We start from the raw sequence: 20,649 nt of genomic DNA, 5'->3' as shown, positions 1-20,649 counted from the left end.
ACTTAAAAAGGAGCGTTTAAGCCTGGTCTCAAACTTAGAGAGGGAGTCTGTCTCCTGAATCTAAACTGGGAGCAGGTTCCACAGAGGAGGAGCCTGGAAGCTGAAAGCTCTGGAAATGTTCATTTAACAGGTGAATGCTACTAATATAAACAGGTGTCTGTTCAAAATGATTCCCTTACTAACCTCAGAATTTAAAGTATAAGCTTGCCCTTTCGTGTGTTATCATTTTGTTGATAACTTTTTAACATTGACTCAAACATATTGACCTGCTTTACACCCTTGTTGATTAGACAGTGTGGTTGCAACATTGCCACTGAGTGAAAGACTTAATTAGTTACAAATTCTTATGAGGGAACTTTTAGAAGTTTTAGAGTCCCGATGGCTGAAATCCAGGTGTTATGAAAGGTAGCAGGAAAACTGATATGAGTTTAATGTTCAGGAGAGTGACATTTGATCCACCTCATGGCAGTTAAACCTGCACGTGCGCAGCCAGCACACCATTAAAAGTATTTGTGGTACATGTGAAGTAAAGATTGAGGGGGCACTGTTTACACTGTTTTCCTGAAAAAGAGAGGATTGCCTGTATTGAAACATTTCAAATCAAATGCTGGTGGCTCTAAAGTGCAAAGTTTGATATAGGAACAGTATTAAATCACTGTTCTTAATTGTTTTCCTTTGGTTTATCTCTTTCAGTTTCTCCCTTCAATGAGAGCCAGTAAAAGGATGTGTTGTCATATGAAGAGGTCACTTAACTCTATGATTTAATTATTTGTAATACACCTGACACCAGGTATTCAGTGTACAATTTAGAAGTACATGTTTCATTTTAATGTAAGAATTTTTCTTGACAAAAATCCAGCTCATTTGTATACGGCTAAATAAGATTTAGCCTATAGCACGACTAAAACATAGTGTGAGTGTGTATGCATGCATAAAGTCTGTTTGTGGGATAGAAAAGAAAGTAATATCAGGTGATACAATCACACTGATCTGATACTGCCTTGATGGCTTACTCAGCAACATATTGTGCTGATCTGCTCTTACTGGGTTTCATTCTTTCACCTTCATATTTGGACTTTAACTTCTCAAGCACAAACCTTCTCTTGCCAAAATAATTGTCACGCATTCATGTTTACATAGAAATTTTAATAAATTCAAATATTCGCTAGTTGAAATGAAAAGATACAAACTGATGCTTTTAGTACAAACTAATTTCACCTCTACTCTGCTGCTGCAGCCTTTTCTGTAAAGCGACATTTTTCGCTTTAACCACATGATGGCGCCAAATTCAAAAGAATCGCTAAACCAATACTAGTCACTGTAGAAAATCTGCTTGCACAGCCACGGGGCCCCAGCAGTGAGGAGGACACTCCGCAGCTCTATTTAACAGTTGAAGGATTTTGCTCTGCGGTCTGGTTCCATTTGTGCTTTTACAGAAAATCACTGTTAATCAATACAAAGTTATCATGAGCGATTACCTTTTTATTCTCTAATGAAAGATCTCTACTCTGGTGAGAGTGGTCTCTTCCAGATGAGGGTCAACAAGCGGTTAGATTGATATGAAAATGATCTGCAATGTGTAAGCTGTGGACTTTAAAATCGACCGATCGAAACACACCTAACGCTCCTTTCCACTCCACCGCCATCTTTAAAACATCTTTTAGAAAAAGGTTGTTTCATCCCTCCACTGGAGTTTTTGGAGATGTGCACATTCAGTGCCAAAGATGTTTTGGCATCATGTGATGGCTCAACGCCTAAGAAACTTTTTGTTGTGTGTTTTCATTTATCACCCCTCTGTACTTGCACAGCGGTTGACCTTTTGTTGCCTGCACTTTGTGGTCATGATTGCAGCATCAGCTGAGTTTCCAGAAGAATAAGTGTCTCTGGTTGCTGTGCTTTTAGCTGCACGATGCAAACAGGAATGTCCACACATCTTGCGTTTGCAAGATGGGTTTAATACATGCAACGATTTTAAAGGCTTTTCTATACATTCTGCTAAACACGGCTTGCATGCACTCTTATATAACTGGACATGTACGCATTCGAGTCATCACACAAAACTTCCAACGAAAATCACGGCATAACTGTTCTCTGCGATGAAGCATCTAAACGTTAAGGGGTTAAACACGTGCGCGCTATGATGAACAAAACCGGACAACGGTGACATCAAGCTTTTACTTGTCTCTTAGATGGAGAGAGTAAGACTTCTAAGGTACATCTTTAGGTCTGAGTCTCTGAACGGATGCGCGCCAACCTTGGAGTCTCCAGACGCGCAGAAGAGGATTTTGCGCACTGAAATCAAGCAGAGCCTAAAAGCGAAGACAGCGAGCTGACTATTGTCTGTCTGACTGCAGTCCTGGCACTGGGATACGGGCACGCTTGGCTGTGTTTTACTGCGCATACTGACAACTTAAGACCAACATTGCTCCGGATTGAGTAAGGGAAAATATAGTCCACAGTTTATTTCGCTTTGCCTGGATTCTAAACTTAGAGGAGCGTTGTTACATCTGAACTGCTTAATGTAGGCGCTTCACTACTACAGACGAGCCAAAGAGTCCCAGCTGCTCGGGGGAAAGTACCTCGACATCCTGAGAGACGTTTTGAGAGGATTTTAGGTCTCTTTGCTGAACGTGGACTGAGAGGATGATCGCAGCCGCCTTACCGAAATAAGTGAGGTATTGCCTTTACGAAACGGTAAGGAAAAGTTTAGTATATTTCTTGAATAATTCACTGCCTCCATCTTTGATGTATTTCCAAATTAAAAAGAGACGTTTTAAATGATTTAACGACGTAAATATTTCCACTTTTCTCTCTCTCTCTCCCCCCCTCTCTCTTTCTTGCAGGTGATCATAGCGATGTTTCAGTGCCATGAGCGTCTTCACCTCTCCAAATCTTCCAGAGAGGATTTAATCCCCGCTCATCTTGAATAAGTCGACAAGTCGTTGAAGATGAGTCCTCTGCAAACATTCTTGTTGTTTTTCCTCCTGCACCAGGTGAGGAGTGAGATGAGTGAATGAAAAGAGGCTAATTATGCAGAAGCGTGTCTCCGACTGCGAAAAAGTAGAGATGAAGCATTTTTATTATGCTGTAGGACTCTTACGAGATAATTATTTCTTCACTCTAGGTAATGGTTTAAACTTCTTTTGCTTATATTTGTTTTGTTGGCCTGTCTTTTATGTGGATCCTTATCACGCAGCTGTGCAAGACTTGTCTATCTCCACATTGTGCCAAACTGAATAATTTCCTGGCATGAAATTTTATTTGGCACAGTCATCAGGAGCAAATTCATTTGCCGAGCAGAACTCCTCATTCAGTCTTACAGGGATAAGCTTAATTGTTTTATGTTATCAGGGCTCGCACACTATTCAGTGAAATACTTTTCATGTGTTTTTTTTTAAATCCATAAAATAGTAAATAATTTAATACCCTTAGAAATGGCATCATTTCTTTCTTTTCTGTAGCCACTGAAAAATATGGTAAAAACAAACACAATGAATAACATAATGCAAACATAATGCATTTAGTAATCCTGGAAAGACTCCAGCTTTGCTTTAATGCGCATCATGTATTCTACAATATGCAGTTAATTACCATAAAAGCATCTGAGTTTATTATTTCTATTTGATATTGTGGCTTTTTGTAAGACCATCAGCTTTCTCAGCTATGGAAATTTTACATTACAAGCAGAGTGTTGCAAAAGGTAATAGGTTAGAATTAACAATTAGGTAATATTCTAAATAGAGACACAGAATTACCGAGGTAAAAAAAAAAAATCTACTGAAGATATTTTATAAAATATGCTATTAATTTTTGTGCTGGTTTGCAAAGTTTAAATATTCTTTTCTTTCAGTGTTTATATTCAGTATTATGTCCTTGGGTGTGTTGCTTCTCTCAATCACAGCTCATCTGAAAGTGCAACCTGCCTCTTCATCCCTTCAGGTGCACCTTTGGTGATCACTGGAATCATTAGACGTCTGTGTTGAACCCCTAACCTGTTTTAAGTGTCTTTGCTCTCAAATTGGGGCCAGAGTTCTTTTTTTATTATTACTTTTTCCCCTTTCAAGACAACTGAGAACAATAGATGGAAATTGAAAAACCCAGGGATTTTAAAAGCTTGATGATAACGGTGATGTCCCTGTTAATCCAAAGAAAATTATTTAGGATTTACCAGAGAATGATTGTGTTAAGCTTCTAGACGTAATCTTTCTGTAGTCTAGTTCAGGTTTTAATGCAGCAAGCACTCGGAAGAAAGTTCATGAGCTTTTGGGGAGTATAAAGGCCTTTCCTGCCCTTTCCCCACCCCCATCATATCGTGATGTTGTCCCCTATAGATAGTTGAATACAGCGAGGGTATTAGCGTTTTCATCCTTGCTTTATGGATTCTTGCCATGATCAAACTTGCACCAAAAATGCCATGGGATCGAAGAAGTTCTTCACATCTGTGCCATCCTCAAAGAGGACCTCTTTAAAGATAGCCTTCAACTGTGCAGCTGCAGCAGCAAAGTGCTGTCTGCTTTGGCTGCGGTTGTAATCAGCCCTGTGCCTTCTGGGAGCTGTGCCTCCAGAGAGAGACAGACTGCCTCCCTGGAGAGGCTCTCTTTGTATGCCTCAGTAGCTTCCCTCCCAACAGATTCACCAATGTCTGACTGGGGATGTAGTGGCCGTTATCAATATTACCCTACCTTCTTAGGTTCAAAAAAATCCCAAATATCTGACCCTCAGCAAAGGAATGGAATACGTGCTGCAATATATCATGATGTATGAATAAGATTTCTTTTTTGTTAGTGTATGAACCACTGAAAAGATGCACAAGGATAACGCCCATCAGCGCAAGGCCAGATTTTGAACCCGAGAAGCATTCTGTGATAGAGGATTGCACGCAGGACACTTAAACCCCTTGATATGAAATTTTTAAGCTTCTTGTTTTAAGTAAAAATCCAGAGTTTGAAAAAGTGGTCCAAATCCTCAAAGACCCCCAGATAAAATCACACTTTTTTTCCCATCGCTCGTCACATGCACATTCAATTAAAAAGCGCTTAGAACATGAATCAAACGGTGAAAATGTAACCCTGGACCCAGCATCTGTGCCATGCCCCAGGGACAAATAAGAGGGTCAAAGCCATCCTGGGAGAATCCATTCTTCCCCCTGACATCTGCTGCAGTTATCCTCTGTGCAATGACAGCAGAACAATGTAGATGAAGATGAAACATATTTGAGAGCCATGCTCTCTGCCATCTCAGCCCGTCCTGCCCTACGTCTATACCAGAGACTGCACGCAGGGAAAGTGGGGTTTTCAACTCTGCTTGGGATTAAGTGTTAGGAGACGTTGACAAAGTCTATTACGCCTTTATGTCTTTTTGCCAGGGTGAGAGCTCCTCTGGCAATATTATGTCACAACACAGCATCTATATGGCCCATGCCAAGAGGATCAGTCGCAGCGTTAGATGTATTGCTGCCTTTTCTGTTACCGAAAACACCACCCAGGGTTGAACTGAGCGCGGAAGACAAGAACGTCTTAAAAGATGGGTGTGACGCACTAGCGAGACGAAGCTTAGCTGGTTACTAGTAAGCTGAATGCGTCTTGTACTCCAGATCACGCCAGGCTTGGAGTTCATCCCTGCAACTTTGATGTGCAGTGATTTAAGGGATTACGAGTCATTTCCCAAAGGATTTAGCCTTAATTTTCTACAGTTAATAATTTATTTAAAAACATGTGTTTACTTATTTGGTCAGGCGAATATTTAAAAAAGTCTTTGTTACAAACAATCAGATATTTTAGACACAGATATTGCTGTAAAATTCTGCCAGAGGATTTTCCCCCTAGTTGTGTCCCCCCCCCTCTCTGCAGTGGTAGAGTGAGACAGTGATGCTCTATTCAAAGGCAGAAAGGGTTCTGGCAAGGACAACAGTTTTATCCCTGTCTTCATAACAAAACACAAATTCTACATAAAATCCATCTCTAAGGGCTCTTTAACCCTTTTCCCCTTCCCCATGCTCAATTAGGTTTGGTTTTATTATTTATTTATTGTATATTTAAAGGCAACTAACACTGGGAAGTGTAATAAAATGTACAGTGGGGGGATTAGGAGCAGCTCTTTAATCTCACGCTTCTGATAATACTGCATGGGCTGATTGATTAGTTTTTCAGGAAGCTTATGTCAGAAAAACCTAATCCGTCTTTGGATTGTGCCAGCCTTGTAAGGTTTTCCGCGCTGCCACTTTATCATGGCGGCGAATTACAGAGCTGCTGGGCTGTGATAAGGTCCTCGTCTCTTTTACAGACCCCACCGCCCAACCCCCTGCACCTCCCTTTCCCTCTGGACAATAAAAAAAAAAAAAATGTGTTTATATTCTTCACATCCCTGCTCTGCCTGGTCTTCACATCAACCTCTCCCAGGATTTGCCTTGTAAGAAAGGGAGAAAAAAAAGAGTGGAACTTAAGTCTTCAAAACCCCACCAGAGAAATTGGGTGGAGAGAGAAAAAAAAAATATGAGAGAACACGTCTGGCAGACCAGTAGAAATTTCTGTGGAAGTGATTAAACATTGGATTGACAGAGTGAAGGGGCCTTGTATGCATGCGCTGCCTTCCAGGAATCATTTTGGAGCTTACATGGAGCTGATCTGTATCTGTGCTCATATTGGGGTCACAATCTTTCTAGCCAGGAGGCCTGACTAGATAATCCCTCATAAACAATACTGTCCGTGGCATTTTCAGTCCTCAGCTTGTATGTTGTCTCAGACCTCTGAAGAAAAGGTTGTCGCTTCTCCGAGTGAAATCCCTCAAATGTAGCTCGCAGCCACTACAGGTTCTTCTGACTGTATTGAGCCCCGCAGCCTGCTCCTTTCCCAATCATCAGTCATAATTGTGTTTGTACCGGCAATAAATCCATGATAAAGGTCTTGAAATGAAGAGAAAGAAGCTCCAAATGATTGATAGCTATGACACAATTGCCCTTTGCTTTGACAATAAGCCTAATCACGCCACGGTATGGCCCATTAAAGACTTTAGTCAAACAATTATAAGCTGCACGGCTATTTTCCCGCTAGCTGCTCGTGGGATGTGAACTGTTTAGGATGAAGTGCAGAGCCTCTCTAGTGGTGCAGGAAACATTATGTTTAATATGATGTTGAGTTTCCTGATCTTGGTCCACAGCTATGAATTTTTATGGGCGATGTGCAGCCCGAGGCGGTGTTAGATCTAGAGGCTCTGCTACCTTATAGCATTGTCATTACCTCTCTGCAGTGTCAGAAGCATCCAGCACTCACTGATGCACAGCGCCAGTGTTTTGAAGACTGTTGTCTGTATTGCTCTTTACTGCCGTGCTGCAACAAAACTAAATGTCGCAATCAGTTTATGGAGAGAAGAAGAAATTTTGCCCGCATCCAGAGAGGGGATGGAGTATGATGCCACGGTGCCACTTTTTCTTTTAATTAGTCAAATATTTACATTAACACTACGTCTACCAGCTACCACACTGCAATCACACGAAATCGTGACTTAACAGGCGATGTTTCTTCTTTAAATATTTTCAAATTTCCTGAAAACTCTGACATAAGAAGTTGTTAATTACCGTCTGTGTGGTTCTTGGAGAAGGCAATCACATTTCATGTCAAAGCTCTGAGAAATGATTGACCTCTTTAATTAAAACTGTATTGCCTTTCTGTTAAAGGAAAAGTGTGACAGCTATAGAATAAGTACAATAAATCTCCCTTCTGATTATTCTCAGTTTTGCATTTCCTCCTCTGCCTCCAAGCTTTGAGCCCCCTTTTCTTTTTCAACATGTCATTTTCAGCCATAACAAAGCACTGTCAGCTCCCCTCTGTCTTTGTATATTTCTTGTGAAGTACCTGCCTTCACAGCTACTCAGAGGAAAAAGGAAGCAACGTCTTTCCAACTCTTGTTTCTTCTTCAAAGAGCCCTGTTTCTGTGAAATCAGCCACGGCGCAATCTGCTCGGAGAACAGAAACATTTTGCTCTGTCAAATTTAGCGGACGTGCTTTTGAGCAAATCAAGCAAAAACATTTTGGAATAAAACACTCCTATCATTCACGGCGCGGATTTGAAGAGGAGAAAATGTAAAACTGGGGTAGTCGCACGCTCACAGAAAAGGAGCTCAGAGAGAGAAACATTTAGATTACGTCTTCCTGAGATGAAAGCAGAAAAAAACCTAAAAGTAGAACTTTGAAGTATTAATTTAACAACAACATGCCATGCCTCCTTAAGCTGAGCAGTTTTACAAGCACAGTTACCATTGTCGTACGAAGTATAAGGTGTTAAAACCAGTCAAGAGAATGGTAATTACACTGAGTCCAATGTGCTTTGTGGTATTATCCTTCTCAATCCCTATCAGCTATCAGGCATACGGAGGTGCGTGGCAGGTGTCAGGAGCCAGCACAGAAGTTGGCGCTCTGACCATGTAAGGGGATTATGAAACTGATGATGCGTTGAAAGGTAACGTCTGCCTAAAAGTGAAGTGTTCAGGGCTTTGCAGCTGTCATATGTGGCAGGTGGCGAGATAACACTAGTATCCAGATTACCTGGAGGCTCTCTTCCCAGAGCCTCCCGTCACTCTCTCTCTCTTCTCTCTTGGTGGGATCTTTGTTAACACTTTGGAAACACCTGACATCATCGCTGAATTCAAAGTTTCCACACCGAGCCATGCTCACTAACATCCCATTTTCACCCCCGTGTCTCATGCAGTTAATTAACAAACTGTCAGAATGCATTTTAATTGATACTGAGTATTTTATAGCAAGATGATGATGATTTTCATTGTCTTTTGAACTACAGAGTCAAAGTTTATGTGTTATTATTCTGCTAAAGTCACTGCATGTAAACGTCTATTTCATCCTAAACTTATCATGTGGGTTTCCACATTTTTACAGCTGCAAACATCTGTAAAAGGTAATCAAATGTCATATTTTAAGTATTTTAAAGCATTTTTTGCTCAATCCAGTTTTAAGTTAATTTGAAGATTTGAAGGTTGTGATGCCCCCCCCCCCCACACACACACACATGCACACACACACACAGGCTCCTCCCAAAAATGTAATTTTTTAAATAAAGAAGTCTTAAGAACAATTTTACCCAAAGAAAACAAATATATTGGATCTGGTAGGAAGTTAAATGAACTCTTACTGAAACTGACTTACACATGAAATACACTTCATAGCAAGATGACCTTTTCCCCCCCCCACATGAATGACACGCCCTGCATTATACTGAACAGAAATTTTGTGATTTCTCTTGTCAAATGCATTGACAGATAACAGATAATTCATAGCCTTAAATACGGCTTTACAGTGGCTGCAAGCAAAAGGTCAGACAAGTGAGCAGACATAATGCGTCTCTTGGCATGGCAGGCTCTAACAGGACAGGCTCTGCCTCTCATCGCAATCAAAGTATAACAGGCCCGAGCTAACGGTGGTGTAATTTCCTGTAATTTGTTCAGTTTAACAGGAGTCGCTGAAGCATGTTTCCACAACGACACGGCGGGAGAAGCAATTGTGTATTATTTGGACTGCCTGGTACATTGTCTCCTGCAGGGCAATAGTAAATGTCCAAAAGAGTTGAGGCGAGGCGACGTTTCGGTCATTGTCATTTCAGATGCAGAGGAAAAAGAGGATTGTGTGATCGAGCCAGACAAGAACAACGCTGACACTATTAACATGACTAATGGCTCACATCGTATGATTTATGCTAGCCAAAGGAGGGTTATATTACGTGCTATAATTTATGCTAATCATAGGTTGCAAGCAGCCCCGAGTGACATCATGAGCTGTCAGATAATGTTTTGCCACAACGTGTGCATGCAAACAGGCACAAATAATAAATTTGGGTTCAATATGCTTTAGATGCTATAATAACTCAACAAGGCCAGATTTGTTGCACTGTATTTGTGTGAAAGCAAAATAGGACTTGACTGGAGACAAACTCTACTGCTTTAAATTCGGCATACTTGGAATTTTTTTTGAAGATGAATGTGGGCAGGTGTTGGAGTTGCTCTCTTTTGAGACATATTACCCTTTCTTTTTTTCATCAAAAGAGGTTTAGGGTCAAGGTCAGCTTTAGATCAACAGCATTGCAAGTAGTGGAAATAAGAGTGTCTCTCACTGAGATGAATGCTCGCTGATGTCGGCTCTAAGACATTAACCCTCATCCTCTGCTGTCTTCATAGATAATTTCTGAAAAATGGCTTCAAGTAGTTAATATTCAGTGATGTAACACACAACAGAAGGTCTAAGCAACAGCTGCAATTCTTCCTAACTTCCTAAAAAAGGTGGGCGGAGGGGCGAGCCTGAAAACTAAGTGTAATATTTTTAATAGATGAAAATATGCATCCAACTTTTGGGAAAAGCAATCAGATATATTATGTTTCTTTCTGCTGCTTTTTGCACACAAAGCTCTCAATTTGTAACAATTTTTCTCTTTTCACACGCCTCTCAAATTTTAGGCTTTAGTTACGCTCCATTAAATATTGCACGGCTAGAAAAGATCCAACCTAAAACTAACAAGGATTTCTATGTGGCTGGGTGCCTGCGTTTGCCTTTTCTCTTTGCTTCAAGCCAACATGGAGAAACGCACCATAACAATCTGCAAAGTCACACACATCGGATTTTTTTCTTGCAATTAAATCAACAAGGTTTCAATACATATTTCGTGCGAAGCAAGAAATCCAATATTCATACTTATTATTATCTCTGTGCTCAAGCACCAAAGTTGGATTTTATTTTACTCATAGATATGCCTCTTCGCCCATCCACCGAATATCCTGATAGCGCCAGCGGACTTGTTACATATTATGATAGCGATGCGATGATCCTCTATGTTTCGGGCAAATCTGTCAACAGTAAGAAGGAGAAGCGATGAGTGTGTAGATACAGAGCTAGCGATACAGCTGGGATTATAGAAATGAAAACATCAGCATCACGTCTTTTTGAGCTTGTCTTCCTGCCCTCTCCTCATCGTCAACACTTGTACAGAATGTGTAGACAGCCACAGACTGGCCTTCTGTAAATACACGGCAGTGGTTAAAGGAGTGTCTTTACAGTCAGTATGAAAATCATATACTACACAGAAATGTAACCACTAAAGAAATGCACTGAATTTCTACTCGGCACCAATTGTACCAATATATTTTCACCACAAATAATGTGAGCTGTGTACGCTGAAGATGAATTAAAATTGAGATCTATAACATCTTTTGCAGGAATGTCATGACACTAGAGGCTGTAGTCTGTCTCATTTTCACAGAGGTCAGGTGGTAATGGCCTAAAGGATTATACTGGGGGGTAGCAGATATGCTACATGCACACTCACTCACTAACTGTAGCCTCCTGTGATTGGTAAGCTGCCCCCGGTGTGTCGATTTGCTGTTACGATCCACCACAGTGCTGAAGCACCTGCCATGTGATTCCCCGGACGGCCTCTGATTAAAAGTGATGGGTTTGGAGCGTGAGGCTGTCCCAGCGATCTGAGCACCAATCTATTCTTCAGCAGAATGTAGACTCTCTCTGTGGGCTGCTTTAGCGCCTCCAGGGCCTCCTCTCATGGAACCGGCTCTGGGTGTAAATCATTACAAATGATATGCCCTGTAACATCAGGAGGAAGATGGCTAAGGAAGGACTTTGCGCAGACGATTGCAGGCTGAGAATAGTTTTAATCTGAAAGATGCTACTTGTCATGTTGAATGTTTGAAAGCAAGAGTCTGCAGTCCATCCAGCTCTGCTACATTTTTTTTTGGTCTAATGCTAGCAGCACTGGCTGAGCAGCTCCTAATATGACAGGTGTTTCGTCGCAATAGAGCTGGGTAAGTATTACGAAAGGCAGTGGCGAAGGCGGTGCAATTTTTGTGGGGTGTCCAGATTTTTACTATGTGGAAGCGCATCAAGTTAATGAAGCTTCAGACACAGAAAATTAACAGAGAAATGAATTTCACCACCAAAGTGAGGTCAATTTGCACAGATAAATCCATGAAGAACAGTCGAGTGCATCATTGGAACTGCTCGGTTTGCACTGATGAGCAGGTTAATTGCCCATTTTGTTTATTGTGAGAAAGATGCCTGAAACCAATTTTCCCCAGACGCATATCTCAGCCTTATGCACTGGGAAAAAAAAAATCAGCTATGGAAAACCCAGAAACAGATTAGTTTAGCTTGCCTCTGTATCAACTTCATTTCCTGAGCAAAAATGTGATTTAAAAACCAAAACAGAAACAGAAAAGCAGACTTCAGATCATGAGTTGGCCACATTGTCAGTTGTGAAAGGCTGTGAAAGATTTGGTCACCATCAAAGTACAAAAGCTGTAGACCTGCCCGTGGACCAGAACCCATCACAACCAAACACACTGCCACCAGCTTCTCTCTCCAAATGCATTTTAACGGCATCTCTTTAGATGATCCAGAAGCCAGATGTCACTGGTTTCTTAATAACTTTCTAGAGGCTAGTTCTGGTCACTATGGCAATTACCTTTATGTCAAGCCTCTAAAAGATATGTCTACCCACGGGACAAGCAGGCAGCCAGCTCCATAATGCTCGTTACAGATGAATGTCGAGGCTGATTCATCCTGACTCGCTGTGTGGTTCGCTGCTGCTCAAGCTACTGTCAGGATGTAAGTTTCATGAAAAGCTCTTGATTGTACTGATTGCCACAACATTAGATTGAATTGCCTATTTATGCATGGTTCTGTAAGAAAAGGCCCCCGAGGTGTAGAAATGACAGGTGAAAAATAAAAGCCACAGATGTTCATGTCTGTAATAATAACAATGCACTTTTACACACAGTAAAAACAGGTAGTCCTGCATGCAAAGCAGCGTAAAAGCTGGAGGTTCATAGACTATTCACCCAACTCTGACTTAGGCACAAATGTGTATTTTCCACTCTGTCTTCAACAGCTACACTAGGGTGTGTACTTTGAGGATGTGGTTGAAGATTAATTTTTGAAAACCTTTTTTCCGTTCATTTATGCAGGAAATTAATGCGCACATATGAAAAATGTGATCGCCACTTGTCAGCCAATATTAACAGTTTAATGTAAGCCTGTGACAAAAATACGAGTCCTTAAAAGTCGGTTACAAAAAAATGTTTAGTCAGGATGTGCAATGTTTTTCAGTTAAAAATGTATTTTTCTGTATTCTTTGGAGATATTTAAGCATTTTCAAAACAAAATAGAATAAAGTAGATAATACTGATAGATCTCTAAGTAGCTGATTCTTTTTTATGTATAAGAATGCATTACTTAAACAGTCTTTTACCGTTTAAATTTAATTGTGGGTTGTAAACTATATATGGCCCCATAATTTCCTAAAAAAAAGCTGTTTTGAATGCAAACATATACAAGCATAAACATTTTACTCCTGACATTATATATGTATATACATATACATTTTTTACCAGTCCAAATGTGTTTTATTTATTTGAATTTAGAATTCTAGTCACTATAACGTTAAAGATGGAGTGTCTATTAAAAAAGAAGGCTTAGCTCAGCTAATGAGAGTGATTAAGGTGCTCTTTCAGAGAGGAACCGTGTGTTTTATGCATGACATTTGATAGTGAACTGGAAATATCAGCTATTAGCACCTTGTGTGATACCTTACTGTTTTTGCTCATCTTGGTGGATGTACATTAAAATTACCAGGAAACTGTTTGGTGCATAGGCCTTTATCTTTACTGCTGTATCACTAAACATAGTCCTTTATAGGGCAGATAGAACACTGACTGCTGTGGTGTAAAAGCGCGATATCTGTGCCGGGGTGTCTGAAGTTCACGCATGTCTTTGTGTTTTAATGTAGGACATGCAGGAAAAGGAAGAAGCTAAACCACACTAGCAGATATCCGTAATGTTTGCCACGAGTCACTGCGCCTTGTGCTGTTGAAATGAGGTCTGGTGTTTTCAGCTCTATAAGTCTACAGTTATTATCATAATAATGTCTTGTTTCAAGTTGCCCTGAAACGCCTCTAGCACGGCAGCACCGATTAAGAAATCTTAATTAAGCTTTTGTAGATTCTCCTTCATCAGACCTTGCCTTTTTTTCCCCTTTTTTTTGTACAAAACCTCAGAATCCTTTAGTCGGTTTTAAGAGACATCGCTGCTGCCTAAATGAACAAGGTGTGCTCGAGTGTGTGTTGGTGCTGTGGTTGTGCAGGGAGGCAGCGAGAGAGAAAGAAACCAAAGCCTATGTGTCAGTGCCAGCTTTCAAGTTCCTAGTGCTTCATCTCTCTTGGGGCATTTAAGTATTAGATATCCCTCTGCTGATCCCCTTGTTGTCACAGCAATTTCCCCAGTTGCTCATCATACTTAAACTCCTCTCTCTTTTCCATTATAATCATCCTATACAAAGCACACCTGAGATTTACGCAGAAAGACAATTTGGTTTCACCTCTGAAGCCGCGCAGCATGACACCCAACGTGTTAAAGATATAACAGTTTGAGCTGGCGGGAAGACAAGTGCCGAATCTTCCTTGTTCACAGCAGAGGAAAAATGTTCCTATTGAGAGCCTGCAGATTTTATGCTTAGCATCATCTGCTGTTGTGATGTTATAAGAGTCAAATCAAATTAACAGCTGAGCTCACATAAGGTATTACTAAGTGGCTGTATCAGTGGGGAATAACGCCACTGGAATTGGTTGATTAAATGACTTTGGATGTGATGAACTACACATAGGGGCATTATTACAGTGTTGCCTCATTCATCCATGTTTACAGGGAGCAACTGTCTTAATTAAGCATTGTGAGAGGTGATAAATGGGCCGGGCTCACTGTCCGTGGGAGACCCATTGATTTCACATTACATATCCAGATAGGCGAGCCATTACCTTCCGCTTTAGGCATTAAAGTGTTACCGCAGTCTCGGACATAAGCAGCACAGTAAAGCAAAGCTGTAATTATAAGACACAGCAGCACAGCTTAAGGTGAATGTAGCCCTGTTACATTTCAGATGGAAAGGTTTGGGTATATGTGACAAAACAAATTGTGCTAGACAGACCTAGTTTGTTAGCTTTATACACATATGCCTCCGTTCAGCTTACAGCAAAAATATAATTAGTCTGGAAATAGTATGCAGCATCTCTGTGAGAATTCAAGCAGCCGCTGCTCTGTACTTTCAACATCTGCTTCTCTCAGTGATCCCTATAACTGGGCCCGGGGAAAACCCAGCACTACTAATTACTAATAAAACTAGCTAAGCTTATTGCTGTGAATTATTAAAGCTTTATCTGAAGTGGACCAGGAATCGTTCCTAAAGCTAAACGGCTTTGAGGTACAAGGAGGGATCACGGTTCATTGCTGCGTCTGGATTAGCACTTAGCACTATACTTTATATACGTATACACTTTATACGTACGTACTTCATGACACTACCGTGGAAGAGTGTTTATAGGTGGATGCGAGCTAAAGTTTAGATTCACCTTTCCCTGAAGTCCATGGGAATATCTGTGCACTCTAAATATCAGAATCTGCTTGAGTTCATCAGTGCATCATGTGTTCAGTTTAATACAAACTTCTTGTTTCCTCCCTTCTGTGGTGCCCCTGCTATCTAGCAGTAGTGTATTACATGCTATTTATTTGCATGTGCATGCACTTTTTAATGCTATATTTATATTAATGATTATTTTCTATTTATTTATTTATTTGGTTGTTGTTAAGTGATGTCCAGTGAATGCTATTTAGCTTCTTGCACAGACCTGTAATAATCTTCAGTATTCTATTACTGAGTTTACAATACTACGAGATGCTGCTGTTGAATTTTCTGTATTTAATCTTTATTTCATTTGTGAATATCTGTTTGTTTCCCTTTTCTTTATTAATGAACCCATAATGAATCATTTCATAAATATCTATAACAAAGGATTTTAGGATATGCTAGAAGATGAATGTGAAAATTGTCCATACTGCCCCTAGAGCAGTAGTTTTAGCTGGCAACCGATTCCAGGAAGAGCCCCAAACCTTTTGGAGGTGTAAAAATCTGCCAAATGAAACATGTGGAGCTACCTTCTGTGGTGACGCCTTGTGAATATTATTTATTTATATTTACTCTATGGGTAAATGTTTTTACCATCTGCTTTATACCAATGGCAATTCTCAAAAACACAGAAACTTCATACATACCAAACCCAAGAACCTATTACTGTTAACTTGTGAGGTGGAAGTTGCTCTTCAGAACTGGCAATCGTGCGTACGGTTTATCTAACATTAACCATATTAGTTATTCATAGGCTCATGTTGTCTATATGCACGCTATCATTTTAGCTCTCTACAGCCGCAGCTTTGCTGCTTTTCTGTGCTTTTTTCATTATTTGTGTATGTACCTTTCTCTTTCTCTGCTCTGCTACATGTCAGTGAAACAGACAAATGCAAAGCAGAGTAGCAAAGTATAATGAATGTGAATCCATCTATGTAGAATTACCAAATAGAAAGTTTTTAAAGAACACCCATCAATCCATTTTCTTAAACCCTTAACCAACTAGGGTAGTAGAGGAAGCCTCTTAGCTGACAGTGAGTGACAGGTAAACACCTTGGACAGGCTATCAGTCCATCACAGGGATAAGACCAAAAGACACACAACCATTCTCAGTCAAATTCCCACCTATGGGCAATTTAGAATCACAAATTAACCTAGCATGCATAAATTTTTTTGAGGAAACCAGAGCACACAGAAAAAACCTATGCAAGCACAAGGAGAACAGTCAAATTCCACAAAGAAAGTCCCTGAGCTGAACAGGAAGTTAAAACCCAGAACTTTCTGGCTTTGAGGCTGCCACTTTTAAATGAAAGTGTATAAAAACACTACTGCCATCTGAAAAAGAACATATCAGAAAAACTAAGTACACCCCATGATTCATGAGCATCTTTAGGGACAATAACTTGAAGTAATTGTTTTCTGTGTAACTTTATCAGTCTCTCCCAGCATTGTGGGTCCACTCTTATTTACAGTGTTGCTTCAGTTCATTGAGCTTTGTGAGCATTCATTTATGCAGTTCTCTTAAGAAGTGAACATAAACAGTTGCAGTTTGTAGATTTGTTGGCATGCTTGGGATCATTGCGCGACCTAGTTGGGCCAACCTTTAGCTGATGCTGTGGCTGTTTTGATGGCCTTGGGGTGAATTTGGCACTCCTGGGAAGATCGTGGCATTGTGTTATGATACACCTGAATGCTCCAGACCAACAAACTGCTAAAATGTATTTATAGAGGTGATCACACTTGCTAACGATCAGTTATTATTAGCAGCACTTGGCTGCTATCTACCCTTTTCACATGACTGCACAGAGTTTTGTCAAAACTTTCTTATACACGTCACGTTAACAAGCAATGAATTTGAATGAATGAAATTGCATTTCACAAAGGTTTTCACGTTGGTTAATTGTTTTTTCTATCTATCTCTGTTCTGTTTCCTATCAAGGTCTCGTGCAGGAAAGTGCATGGAGGAGTCACAGAACTCATCGAGTGGAGGGACAGCGATAATGAACAGAAGATATCTCCCACCGGGGCCAGTCCACGGATCCTCAACCCCCTGCGTTTGTTTGCCAGGGGCTCCCCCGAGTTCAAGAGTAACATAAGGGAAATGACATATTTACACAGCATGGAGGACTTTTGGGACTGGTTATCTAACCAGACAGATGTTCAGGGCGCACAGGCCAGAACTAAACGCAGACCCATCGTCAAGACTGGCAAATTCAAAAAGATGTTTGGTTGGGGAGACTTCCACTCCAATATCAAGACTGTCAAACTCAACTTGCTGATCACAGGAAAGATTGTGGACCATGGGAACGGCACCTTTAGCGTTTACTTCCGCCACAACTCCACAGGTCTGGGGAATGTGTCGGTGAGCCTGGTGCCACCTTCCAAGGTGGTGGAGTTTGAGATCGCCCAGCAGTCCACACTGGAGACCAAAGACACCAAATCTTTCAACTGTCGCATTGAATATGAGAAGACGGATCGCAACAAGAAGACTGCCTTGTGCAGCTTTGATCCATCCAAGGTGTGCTATCAGGAGCAGACGCAGAGCCATGTGTCATGGTTATGCTCAAAACCCTTCAAAGTCATATGCATCTATATAGCCTTTTACAGTGTAGACTATAAACTGGTCCAGAAGGTATGCCCTGACTACAACTACCACAGTGACACACCTTACTCCTCAACAGGGTGACCTAGTAGTTGTTAGTCTGCATCAGCCTTTTGTTTTATCTTCAAATAATGTAAATGTCAAGCTCTAAACTCCTTATCCCAAAATACCTAAATACCTGAGACATGTTGCAGGAAGTGCGACTTATGAAGGGACGCACACTGGAGGGATTTGGTGAAACTTTTGTATATACTACACAAATACACAAGTTTAACACTTCAGATAGTTAGGTGTACAGGGACTTGGCTTTAGGGGTTGGCTTGGGATTCAAAAGGTAGTTACCAACCCTGGAAGAATCCACCACATCACAACAGCACATGTTCTCTGTAAACCACGGGTATAATTAGTATGTTGTCCAGATGTTTCCTTCAAGGCTAGACTATAGGCATGGAGCCCTGCTGAGTTGGAAGCGTGTAGCTGGCTTCTGGAAGAGCTGCACTCCTGCCAACATTTTCAAACAATTTTCGAACCTTGTTTAAATAGTAATGTGACAAAATATGACAGGACTTTAAATAATGTTAACAATTACAATACCTAAACATTAATAAAGCTATTCAACAGGGCATAAAATGAAAAAAAGAAATCCCATTTGGAAGATCACTGCATTAAGAATGATTAGTCAAAATGATCATTGCCTTTGAAGTGGCGCTAACATCCATTTATACCTGTTAACAGAACACAGACAGGACAGTCTCTATTACTTCAAATTATTTTGATCAATGGAATTATTTCATTAAGGAATGAATAATTAATATGGTCTTAAAACTGATCTGTTATCGTTCTTTTGTGGGGACTAAAAGCAAGTGACTTGACTGATTCAAACCAATTCCTAAAGTGCTCATGACAAAATAAGTCCATCCAACTAATCTAATGCATAAGAAACTTTAGAGCATGATCATACATTACTAACAAACTGTATGTAGGCACATATCCTAGCTTAACATGGCTGCAGCCTTGTTTGCGCCTTAAAATGTGTTGGTTTTCTGCTACAATTATCATAAGGCATGTGTATGCTAAACTAGTCTGAGATCCAACATCTGTGTTTGCAGGATGCACTTTGAGGCATCAGCCTGCCTAGTGAGCCCCACAGTGGATTAATGTGTCAGGAGAGGTGGGGAGGGGGAAGCAATAATTGCAGGACAGGTGGATTTAGTGAGTCTGGCAGACAATTATCAGCACTTTGTCATGGTTCTGCCACCAGCCCTGACATTACCTGTCTTTAATAGGCTTTAATTAGCCTGGGAAATTTCATTTACCAAGAGTGGAGAAACAAAAAGGTGGGGGTAAAGGCAAAAGTACAAAATCCATCTGCAATTTTAATGAGAAGAGGGACTAAATTTGAAATATAAGACATTTCCCAATAGTACAGCAGGCTTAAGTTGGCTGACTTTGTGTAAAAGTGGATAACATTCAGTCTTGTAGTACATGGTGTAATGTGTTCGACTCAGAAATCACTCAAATTTTTTTTTAAAGCTTTTGTTAAAAACCATTCGGATTTTAAACGGCATGAGTTTTGTTATCTGGAGATACCCAGGGTTTTTAGGTTAGGGCATGTGCCACTAAAGACAAAGAATACATTTCTGTTAGCGTCATTTTATTGGATGTATCTCATGTCTTTCCACTTCAGCTGTAAATGATTCCATCACCTTATACATGAGGTGAGGTGTACGATAAGGAACTTAACTCGGAGTTGATCTATGTTGATGTTTTGGTTCTGCTCCTTTGTGCAAATGCTGTGTGTTAATGTGTAAAACTAAACGTGTTTATTGATTATGGTTTCAAAGTATATGATGTCAGATTATCCTAATTTTTCCAGAGAACTCTATCAAGTATACTGTACCTTATTTTTTGGTGTTTGTTAAGAAATATCATGTAGATAAATGTCATATTTCAGCTGATGGTTAGATTGCTTTGATTTCATTTTTTGTAACTGCAGATTGTACCCAGTTTGATTTCTGCTTGCTCAAAATTGTTTCAATAGTTTCCCTTGTAAAATAGGAGTAAAAGCTCTTCTGTGTATAGTGTAATTACACTTTTCATTTTGGAATATTTGATTTCAGATTTTGTTAAAATGTAACTGTAAAGATCAATTTAGGTTTTTATGGCATTAAACCTTATTTGAACTTGGCTCAAAGCATGCTGTCACACCGAGTCAGGTCTAGTCTGTTGGTGCTCGTAGTTGTCTCGTTTCATTCCTGAAAGGACTTCTCAACAGGATAAACACACAATTTTAAGAGGTACATTTCAGGGTAGCTTTTTAATGGGCAATAAATCTGTGTCCACAGGCGTGGATGATACCAGAGGTACACCTCAGGGAGCACATCCATTTTGCCGTGGCCATCAGGGACAGGGGTCTTTTCATTCGCTTCCATTACTCTTATCTGATCAGGGTGAGGCACCTACTCCTTATAGGCATCAAGTCACACTACGCTTTCCTGCTGCATGCACCCAAATCCCCTGGAAAACTACAAGGAATGTTAACATACGTTTCACTTCTCAGCATTCAACGCTTATTTCCGACAATC

General features: G+C 40.4%; 1 protein-coding gene across 2 annotated transcripts; it reads left to right on the top strand.

Annotated features, from left to right (window-relative positions):
* The first annotated feature begins 1,996 nt into the window (after positions 1-1,996).
* On the top strand, positions 1,997-20,269 carry nxph2a (neurexophilin 2a). 2 transcript variants are annotated; one of them, XM_085434412.1, is made up of 4 exons: positions 1,997-2,436; positions 2,526-2,694; positions 2,844-2,993; positions 17,402-20,269. In XM_085434412.1, exons 3-4 carry the CDS (start codon positions 2,949-2,951, stop codon positions 18,146-18,148), a joined length of 792 nt encoding a protein of 263 aa, XP_085290538.1. In that variant the 5' UTR covers positions 1,997-2,436; positions 2,526-2,694; positions 2,844-2,948; the 3' UTR covers positions 18,149-20,269. The 2 variants fall into 2 exon arrangements, with proteins under 2 accessions (XP_085290538.1, XP_085290537.1); XM_085434411.1 differs by having other exon boundaries at positions 1,997-2,694.
* The last annotated feature ends 380 nt before the right edge of the window (positions 20,270-20,649 follow it).

Source organism: Copadichromis virginalis, linkage group LG16 (assembly GCF_057382275.1).
Source record: "Copadichromis virginalis isolate Kocher_CV1m ecotype Utaka linkage group LG16, C_Virginalis_male_GT1.1, whole genome shotgun sequence".
In the NCBI taxonomy this organism is placed as follows: Eukaryota; Metazoa; Chordata; class Actinopteri; order Cichliformes; family Cichlidae; genus Copadichromis; species Copadichromis virginalis.
The sequence above is the reverse complement of the archived record's forward strand: the minus strand, read 5'-3'. Positions and strand labels throughout refer to the sequence as shown.

Coding starts and splice junctions, on each gene's coding strand:
- nxph2a (XM_085434412.1), top strand. CDS start 2,949: ATGAGTCCTCTGCAAACATTCTTGTTGTTTTTCCTCCTGCACCAG. Junction 2,994..17,401: donor TGTTTTTCCTCCTGCACCAG/GTGAGGAGTGAG, acceptor TTTCCTATCAAG/GTCTCGTGCAGGAAAGTGCA.